Source organism: Austrofundulus limnaeus, unplaced genomic scaffold (genome assembly GCF_001266775.1).
Source record: "Austrofundulus limnaeus strain Quisiro unplaced genomic scaffold, Austrofundulus_limnaeus-1.0 Scaffold2, whole genome shotgun sequence".
In the NCBI taxonomy this organism is placed as follows: domain Eukaryota; kingdom Metazoa; phylum Chordata; class Actinopteri; order Cyprinodontiformes; family Rivulidae; genus Austrofundulus; species Austrofundulus limnaeus.
In genome coordinates this window covers 2,102,735-2,112,973 of record NW_013952404.1, presented here as the reverse complement: position 1 = coordinate 2,112,973, position 10,239 = coordinate 2,102,735, and the positions used below count along the sequence as shown (strand labels likewise).

General features: G+C 38.6%; 1 protein-coding gene across 2 annotated transcripts in view; it reads left to right on the top strand.

Moving 5' to 3' along the window:
• pxdn (peroxidasin) overlaps positions 1-10,239 on the top strand; it is a 41,644-nt gene that overhangs the window by 14,345 nt on the left and 17,060 nt on the right. For both annotated transcript variants that reach the window (XM_014010441.1, XM_014010432.1), the window contains 7 exons: positions 3,624-3,695; positions 4,277-4,348; positions 5,411-5,580; positions 7,327-7,444; positions 7,531-7,700; positions 8,309-8,581; positions 8,744-9,019. In XM_014010441.1, the coding sequence (XP_013865895.1) occupies positions 3,624-3,695; positions 4,277-4,348; positions 5,411-5,580; positions 7,327-7,444; positions 7,531-7,700; positions 8,309-8,581; positions 8,744-9,019 (1,151 nt within the window). The remainder of the gene's footprint in view (positions 1-3,623; positions 3,696-4,276; positions 4,349-5,410; positions 5,581-7,326; positions 7,445-7,530; positions 7,701-8,308; positions 8,582-8,743; positions 9,020-10,239) is intronic.

Here is a 10,239-nt window from a genome sequence, read left to right as displayed (position 1 = left end):
TTCTTATTCAAAGTCAAATATTTGGATTTTTAGTGAGAATTTTCTATTTTATTTTACCTGATTTGCTGAGATGTGATAAAATGTATCTCTAAAATATAACAAATGAAATAGTTGTTGATGGAGAATAATTAATAAGAAATGAATAATAAAGATGTGTTGTCCTAAATTTCCTCATTTTTTTCTTTATCGGTTATGTTCTAAATGTTCTAAATGCTACATCAAACATTTTAGAAAAGGTCATTTGTATTTCTGTAAGAATTATTTGTTATAATTCTTATATAATTTGTTTCTTCAATAAATACTGACTGAAATTGGCCCTTGAATTGGACCAAGCTTTGAATTTTGACCCCCTTGTGTAACTGAGCTGGACACTCCTTTATTAGAGGTACTGAACTGATAGAATGTCACTTGAACAACAACAAAAAAAATTATTTAAAAAAATAAAACGATGATCCAATACTTCTTCATACCCAAAATTAACAAGATGAACAGGACAGAATAACACCYAAAATGCTGAGTTATTTGACCTCCATCTTTTCAGTGTTGGCAGCATTTTCAAAGTGGTTAAACCTTCACGGTCTTTTAGAATGTGTTGCAAGCCTGGAATGCAGGAATGGGTCTATATGACTTATGGAAAGAAATGCTACTTAAACCTCTGGTATTGGACCAAGCAGATGTTTTAAATTTTACTACAGTAAGGAAGCATTTTACATCTGTGCGACAGTTTTAAATCACAGTGGAAATACTTGAACAGATTCCTAGAATCTTATTCTTTTTTTGATTTGAATAAAAAGAAGTCTGGAATTACTGGTTGATAATTTATCAACATGCATGTGGTTCATCAGTGACCACACATGGCTGAATGGTCCTCAAAGGTCATTGTGTAAAATTTAAGTGGACTTGATAAGGCTTTCTTTTTTCTTTAATTGGTTAAAAAAAACTGTTGTCTATTCAAAAGATAATTTTCAAATGTACAAAATTCTCAAAAWGAGAAAAATAAAAAGCAGTTCTGGGAGAATTTTGCTCCAAATAAAATCCTGAATCATTAAACAATCAAACTTTTAGTTATCTTGCAACCCATTTTGAACAAAAGTGATTTTTCTACACTTGAGTTCACTTATCCCAAACTAAATTCAGTAGAGAAGCACACACATCTCTCTGTAGAGCATCTCACAGTTAATCTCCTAAAACACCTTTTAACTTAAAAATTTACTGCTGAACTGCTTTAATCAACCAAACAATAATCATGCCAATTGTTAAACTGTTATGTTGTGAAAATGAAAGAAGTTTACAGAATGTTTGGCCTCAAAGTTACATTCCAACACACTAATCTTTATTGCATAGTGCTCCGAGTAAAGCCATATTGAAATAAAAATTACATGAAGACCTGTTTATCATTAGGCATTTGAAGGGCTTCCAGGAACTAGGAGTAAAATCTTCTAGCCTAACAGACGAATTTCTGGTCTCAATTACCGTTATTACGCATGGYAAAAAAACAGCTTTTCCTCATTAATAGCATCCCTATAGTCAAACATGGTGGTGGCAGCAATGGTCTGTGGGGTATACCTGTTTCAGGGAGAAGGTGGTCTCTGCTATCACTAAATGGGAGTTTATTGGTGTGTGGTAGGAGTTTGTCCAAGACATGATTGGTCCGTTAGACTTTTATGGGCGTAAATTGGTAAAAATATGATTGGTCCGATTGTCTATTTTGTGTGGGGATTGAAGAGGACACAACAATTTAGTTGAATGAACACCAGAGGGTCGTGTAGCTCAGTCGAAACAGCCAGAAAGCACCAATTTATTAAAATCTCGATAATAATTTTAGTCATAATTGGAGATAGGAATGTGCTAGCCACATGAAATTTAAACGCTGACCATGTCTCAGTCAAAACAGCCCTAATCCACCTGGAAAAAGAATATGAATATTATAGGGATGCACGAWATATGCATTCACATCGTATCGGCTGATATTGGTCATTGTTTTAGAATATCTGTATCGGTCCKATATGTAAAAATGGGCCGATATTAACATCCGATATTGATTTCCCACTTTTTAGTTTTGTGTTTCTGTTTTGGGAGGGGAGATGGTTGGTTGAGCGGCATCTGTTTGATCATGATAGTGATATTTACGCTGCATAGCCAGGAATAACTAAAGTAGAGAGTCATGTCAAAGGTCTGGTCATTTATTTACGATATTGAAAAAAAGACACGTGTTTGTGCGTATATGTTGATATCAGCTGAAATTTCCATATCGATGCATCCCTAGAATGTTAATATCAGTCCTAATTTGAGACAGGAAGGTGCTAGTCGCACCAAATTTGAAGTCAATAAATTATGTTTAATTGTGTTTCACAATTTTTTTTTATTTAAGACATTTTTCTGTTTTAAATTATAAGTAGGGTTACCATTACTTCATCTTTTAACTTGTCCCACAAGACAAGTCTGTCTGACCAATCATGGTTTAGCCAGACTCCACCCACCCAATAACCTCCACCTATTTTCCAAACTCCACTRATCACARTTAGGACAAACGCTGCCCACAGAGACGAGAAACTTCCCCTATATGCACTGCGTAGACCCCTACTTGGTTTCAGGAGTGAGAGTCAGATTAGMATGAAGATGGATGCTGGAATACATTCAGCAATTCCAATGGAAAACTTCCTAAATTGGTCGTCTGGGTCAGTTTTAAAAGTTTATTTCTTKTTTTGAAGAGTTGTACAAATTTGATACCAACTTAACGTGTTTGGTCTTTTCACYCTCGCACTCCTGCCAGATCAATGAACTCTACAAAGGCATTTCTCTAAGACATTACAAAATACAATCACAACAGTGAAGACAAAACTTCTAAAGATCCTCATGTGTAAAAGWCATTTATTTGAAGTAACAGCTGCTGCTCCTTAACCCATGCTGAAAATCCCATTTCTTCTGTTTGGCTTTTAGTTTTAGTAGGCTTTTTTGTGCAAGCTTGATTTAAATACTGTGTTTTTGACTGTGTTCTATTCAATTAAATTTCCTTTGCTCATACCTAATACAGATTTACTAATCTTTTTTTTTATTTTTAAAATTTTATGGTCAACTGAGGCTCTTTTTAAATGCGTTACAGAAATCTATAACTCTAATAAAATCTGTTTAAATTCCGAAATAAGATGTGTATTTCAGTCTACTTCTAATTTATTTACAGTCTGTGTCTTTTATTGCCATTTTAGAGAATTGTRTATAAACTTGAGGAAATAGCATAAATTTTAAAATGAATGTGGAGCATTTAGGGGAGTGGAGGCGCTCCATCAGCGCTGAACCTGATGTTTGCATTCCGTGAGATGGTTGTTTAACTTGATTTTCACCTGTACTAAAATGCATTTTAAAAGCAGCCTCTAGTCATAACATTTTAGAATGAACATGTGATGAATGCCTGCTGTGCAAATTCCTCTAATCTGTCCAGATCTGTGGAGCGTGAGGTCTTATTTCATCTGTGTTTTGTTATCTCAGTAATGGCAGTGATGAATGGGGAGAACGTCAGAGGTTTTAATGCCTCCCCATTAACGCAGTAACTGCTAGGACTGTGAGATTTTTTTTAATCAGTTTTCACTTTKTCTACATTTTTGCTCTACATTTACTCTTTTCAGGTACCTGCATTTCAACAACATTGAGTCTTTGGAACCAGAATCTTTCACTCATCTGCCAAAGTTGGAACGACTGTGAGTTCATTTTGTCTTTTTATATATATATATATTTTTTTTTACAGTCTAATTCTTTAATTCCTCACAGGTTTGAGTGTTTTGTTCTAGTCTGCTTCTTCTCTGTTTTTCTCTAATGAGATACAGTCTCTTATCGGATTCTTGTTTTGTTGTTTCATGAGTCAGTTCCTGCTCATTGTTTCCCCTACATGCAGCATGGAGAGAGTGTGTGTGTGATTGTGAAAACACCTGCGGTTGAAAACAGGGGRAAAGGGGAGGGAAAGCATTCCCAAGCGCATACATTATTGTTGTTGGGGAATATTTCCATGAACAGAGTYAAAGCTGAGAGCTGAAAAATCTGTAGATCGTATTTCTAAAGGGAAAGTTATTTGCAAAGTTAATATTTGGATGTCTTCCATGTTGTCCAGCTAGCATACTGTATATGGTCAAAATGATCTTGTTACTCATCTTGTTCTGAAAATAAATTAAATGTTTTTTTTTAATGCCGTGCATTCTTTTAAATATTGTGCAGCTTTGCTTCAAAATAACATTCTTTATTATTTCAAAACTATTAAGCATTCCTTTTGTGTTGTTTTGCTCAGGTTTTTGCACAACAACAGAATTACTCAGCTTGTTCCAGGAACTTTCTCTGACCTTCAGTCTATGAAGCGACTGTAAGTAAAAAGAAAAACGTTGAAATATGTGTTTGAGATTGTATGTCTTGTGTCAACTTCTGAAGTTAACCTACGAGCTGGTCAGTCTCAGTTGAAGCCTGCTTTATCAGTGATGTTACACTGTGAGAACTGTAGTGGATTTAAGGCTAGCTATTTAGTGTTTACTGAATTATTACCGATTTTGCTCTAAATTTGACTTTTAAAAGCACAGGATTGTATGTAAACACTTCTAGGCCTTAAAAGACAAAGCACGACCTTCAAATTATATTTAGAACAACTGGCTTTCTGAAAGAAATAGGCTTATTGTGGAAAAACCTCTCTAATCTGTGATGAACTGATGGAGCTGAAAGTTTGACCAGATACCAGAAGAAGAGGCCAACCTGGGAGACAGTTTCCCACAGCAGTATGGTCCTGGTGGGCCCCACTGTTTGCACTGAGCTGGGCTGGGTTGGACAGTGCCAGAGACATTGTAGCTCAGGAACTGTCAGACGGAAGTGTGCAAAACGAGGCTTTATACACAGAAAAGTGAATCAAGAGTAGCCTTCTCGTGAAGGGAGGACTGTGTGCATCYGGGATTCACTGAGATCCGATCATTCAGGACACATGAAAGTGATCTGAGCCACAAATGACTTTCTGTATACCATTGATCCTGACCTAATCCCTGACTCTGTTTGAAAAATCAAAGTTTCAAACTGGCTAGGAGCCTCCATCATGTGTTACAGTCATCCGAAGACACTTGTCACTCTCTAATCCTTCAGTGGACAAACTGTCTTCTGCTTCAGCACATTTTGCCATTTTTTTTGCACTGCAGTTCTTTCATTTTRTCTAAATTGCTTGGCCTCATTTCCATGTTGGTCTTTTTTTTTTAAATCAGTTCTCAGTTTTAAGCTTCTGTCTCGGCTCTTTTTATTTTTTTAGTTAATGACTACAAGAAAAATCCAGCTCAGCAGCACTTGTTTGGTGCATCTGGTTGATCATACACCTGACTGTACAATGACTAGGGTTTTTTTTTTTTTTTTTGCTGTATTTTCAGTTGCTCTTGTTTTGCGTCTRTGTGCGCAGGCGACTGGACTCGAACTCATTAAACTGTGACTGTGAGCTGCTGTGGCTGGCGGATCTGCTGAAGCAGTACGCCGAGTCAGGAAATGCCCAGGCTGCAGCCACCTGCGACCATCCCAGCCGCCTGCAGGGTCGATCGGTGGCCACACTTACTGCTCAGGAGCTCAACTGTGGTACGAAGAGAGAGAAAATGCTCATTTAATGTGAGGTGTCTTAAATAACAATTTTCATTTCAGCCGTTCATTGTCTTAGTATTACCTTCTGCACACCAGCTTTTGTGAMTATTAGGATATTAATGCATTTCATCATCCCTTTACAACATGCTGCTACATTGACACCATCATCTGGTATCCTAATTAACTCCAACTGGTTTTACATTTGTTTAACTTTTGAAACCAAATGGAACATATGCACATCTGGGAAGCCATGAAGTCATCCAGACAACCAGAGACAGGTTAAAGTTTTACAGGCGCTTTAGGCTGAATTTGATTCGGGGCCCCTCTTCATTGTTCGCCACCTGTTTCAGCTCCTCTTTTACTTCCCCTATTAATACCAACAACAACTACTATTAACTTTTATTAGTATAGGATCAGAACTTTTGATTTTATAAAAAGTCATTAGGAAAATTTGTAAGTTTTGCAATCTCAAGAAAATCACGCCAATGTACAAAATAAAATGTGTTCATATTTTTCAGCTATGCTAGTAAAAAGTAAGAACAAATTGCGCTGCGTACCTGTGTGTCTTGTTTCGGTCATGTGGCTTCAAAACTGGCTACAAGTCTTTTATCTTACCAAATCCAGTTTAATGTTGTGTTTTCTTCAACCTCCGCTGAGTCCTGCACATGAAGCCAGGCAGCTGAAACTCAACCACAGCTTAATCCAAGCAGCTAATTTGATGCCTGTAACATGTCCAATCCTGCCTAGAGTAACCCCCTTTCCCTCCATCAGTCTGCACAGAGGACACCAGGTGTAAAATGTCTCCTTTTAGATGCTGTGAAATCCATTCTACACCTCCAGCTGTCTGTCCTCTGCCCCCCTTCTTGCCCCCACTTAAGTCTCTGTAAGTAGTATAGATCTATGTAACATAACATGGGCTGCTTTCAAAACAGCCTTTCTCTCTGTACAAGTGGGGTCTGATTAGCCAAGCTTGTCTTCTCATAGGTGGGTTAGTTAGATTTTTTTAAGATGTGACTTTGTTGAAAGAAAACCTGATGGGACTCACTGTAAATGACTTTGGATTGTTTTACTGGACTGTTCTTTAAAAGCAGTGGTCAGAGACTGGTTTGGTTGAGGGGCGTCTGAAATGTATCTTAGTCAACATCCACAGAGACGGTGGGAGGTTTTGTCCTCCTTTGGGAAATGGGATCATTTCCTGTTTGTTGCATTTGCTTATTTTAGAATTGACACACTTACCCGCAAAAATAGGCAGTGCCTATTAAACTAGATGACCACTGAGTTTAGGAAACATGTTCTGTCTGAGTCCTCTACAATTTCACCCTACCAACATTCGTAAAAAAGTTAGACGGATTCAGAAGAAGGTTGATTGCAACAGCCTCTGTACTGACCCTGGTTCTTTAGAAAACACACTGTCTGGGTTCAAAGTGGAATTATTACATAAAGTAAGGTTCAACTGTATCTTGAGTTGCCATTTTCCAAAACTTATATTACATATGACTACTACAAGACTCAGTTAGGCAGTTAAATGTTAAAGATCACAGTGGGACAATTACAAAAATAAGGATGGTTCATTTTGAAGTGTTTCAGGAAAAAGCCTCACTCATCTAAAAATAATTTGAGACCACTAGGAGTGCACAAACATGAGTCCATCATGAAGTTTTTCTTTATCCATTGGTAAAACATCCATGCTCATTCTAACATTGATAATTATTTATTTATTATTGTCTAATCTTGTGCCTATAGAGGTGCCGAGGATCACCTCACAGCCCCAGGATGTTGATGTTACATCAGGAAACACTGTCTACTTCACCTGTAGGGCAGAGGGCAACCCAAAACCACAGATTATCTGGCTCAGGAACAAGTAAGACACCAAAGACTGGATGTAGTTCTTGTAAAAGAGAAAACTGAACATTAATCCTTGGGTGGGTGTATGTGCTATTCTTGCAGCAATGCTTTAAATATGCGCGATGACAGTCGTCTGAACCTGCTGGAAGATGGGACTCTGATGATTCAGGACACCAGAGAGACAGACCAGGGTGTGTACCAATGCATGGCCAAAAATGTGGCTGGAGAAGTCAAGACCACCGAGGTCACGCTGCGATATTTTGGAGCCCCATGTAAGTGGCYACTTTACACCTCCTTTTTTTCTTTCTTCTTTGTAGATTCGGATAAAAATATGGTRTTTGAATCTTGTGGGAAAATGTCATGACCATTTCACAGATGACACCAGGGTCATCGGCAGTTTCTGAAAGCAGATGTTGTGCATTTCCTGTCTGTGTGTAATGGTAAACCTCAGGTCCTTCGCTGTGTACATATTTCCAGATCCCACAGTAATAACACATTCCACAGTGTAAGCKTCACAGTTTTGGCTGAAATGTAAATTGGGGTTAGGATTAGGGGTTCTTCATTTGAAATCTGAGCACAATTTAAACACAAATAACAAAAAATGTATTACAATGAAGGAAAATAGATCTCTACACAAAACAACTCCATATTAAGCTTATATCATGGATACATTTTGGGTTTCTAAATTGTTAAAAGTTAAAAATGGTAAAAACATCTAATAAATAGTATTTTTGGACATTCTACCATCTACGTCACGGAATCCTACAATATCTTTTGACAAACAGGAAACCCTTGCACAAAGACTACGTGAATTTACCGTTCCATGTTCGTTTACTGACGCGGTGAAGTTATTCTTTCACTTCTTCCTCTTCACCGGCAGCGCGGCCTAGTTTTGTGATCCAACCCCAGAACACAGAGGTCCTTGTCGGGGAGAGCGTGACCCTGGAGTGCAGCGCCACCGGCCAGCCACAGCCGAGAGTCACCTGGACGAAGGCCGACCGCACCCCACTGCCAAGCGATGCTCGCATCAACATCACCCCCTCCGGAGGGCTTTACATCCAGAACGTRGTCCAGGCTGATGCAGGACAATATACGTGTTTTGCCTCCAACAATGTGGACACGATACATGCTACAGCTCACATCATYGTACAAGGTGGGTTTGGTTTTATTTAAGGATACATAAATTAAATCATTTAGGTTTGATATTATGTAATGGGTAAGAATTCGTAGAGGAAACCTTGTATTAACAAATAGGCTGTAAAGGCTGTTGTCCGTATTTTATAGTCGGTACCCACGCCTTCTTTTCCCTATCCAGCGTTCCCCCAGTTTACCACCACGCCACAGGACCAGTCAGTCCTGGAGGGTCACAGTGTGGATTTCCCCTGCGAGGCAAGCGGTAACCCAGAGCCCGTGATCGTCTGGACTCGAGGGGGTACTTCGCTTCCGTCCGACCGTCGCCACGTGATCACGTCCTCCGGTACGTTCCGCATCACTCGGGTGGCGGCGCACGACGAGGGTCTGTACGAGTGTCAGGCGGTCAACGGAGTGGGGAGCGTGAGAACTTCGGTGCAACTCCACATCGAGCAGAGAGGTGAGTGTGTGAACAGAGCTCTGGGTTTGATCGTGTTTCATGTTAATAAATTGACTCTTATGTTAAACCTTAAATTGAGCAAACAGAGTCCATGATGAGCTGCAGTGATGCAAATTAAAGAGTTGGTTCTTTCAGCACAACTTGAAAGCAACAAAGTTTTAATTTATGAGGCTGCTGTGTGTTTGTGTCGGGCGGCACCTTTCAGGACGCTGGGTTTGGTGCAGATCTTTTTATTAAAACTTAATTTGTAAGCTTTTAAAAATTTTACACTGTGCATCGCATTGGTCTTAGTTGCAGGGACAAAAAAAAACTAAAACAGAAACCATTACATTAGTCAAGAGATRCTTTAATGTTTTATTTGGTTCATTTTAAATTATTCATAATAATTGGTGCAGGATTCTCTGAAGCCATTGGTCACATACTGAGTTATACTACAATGTGTTCTATGTTTGCTGTTTTCTCCCCCCCCAATAAAAGTTTATGTGTAACAGGACTTTATTGCTCTGCATGGATGTGATTTCATTGAGTGTGTGTAGTTAAAATTACAGACTTGATGTCACACGGGAAAGCATGGCAGCCTGTAATCCTGAGATGACACCATGTTTTTCCATGTAGTAATGGCTGTTAACATGGCTTAAAGTACATGTTGGATAATGGCTCCTCACTGTTAAAAAAAAACGTTGGACCACAACCACGATGGCACTGTGCAGCAGCTGTGAAGCTCTGTGAACTTGGTACTAAATGAACTGGAGAGAAGAAAGTGAAACAAATGAGATGCATGTTTTAGGGTTCATGTGCACGTTTTGCATGCATGTGTCAGTTTCCCTGTAATTGAATCCAATAGCACATTTCTCACTGCAGAGATGTTTACTTTGCATTACAGTGAGTCATTTGTTTGAGTTAATTAGAGTCAGSTGGTTATGAAACTACTTGAGTTTGTGTCCTGAAATGTTTCTTTGAACATGGCTCATTGAAGCATGAACAGTGCAGCAGAACAGGTTAAAGAAATGCCTTATCCTGAATAATTAACTGATGCAGTGTGACACAAAGGCGTCAGCACWGGTGGGTGGCATTGTCTGTAATGATCATTACTGTGCAAAAATCCAAATACTGTATATACAGCGGGTAAAATAAGTATTCAACACGTCATCATTTTTCTCAGTAAATATATTACTAGAGGTGCTAATGACATGAAATTTTCACCAGATGTTGGTAACAAA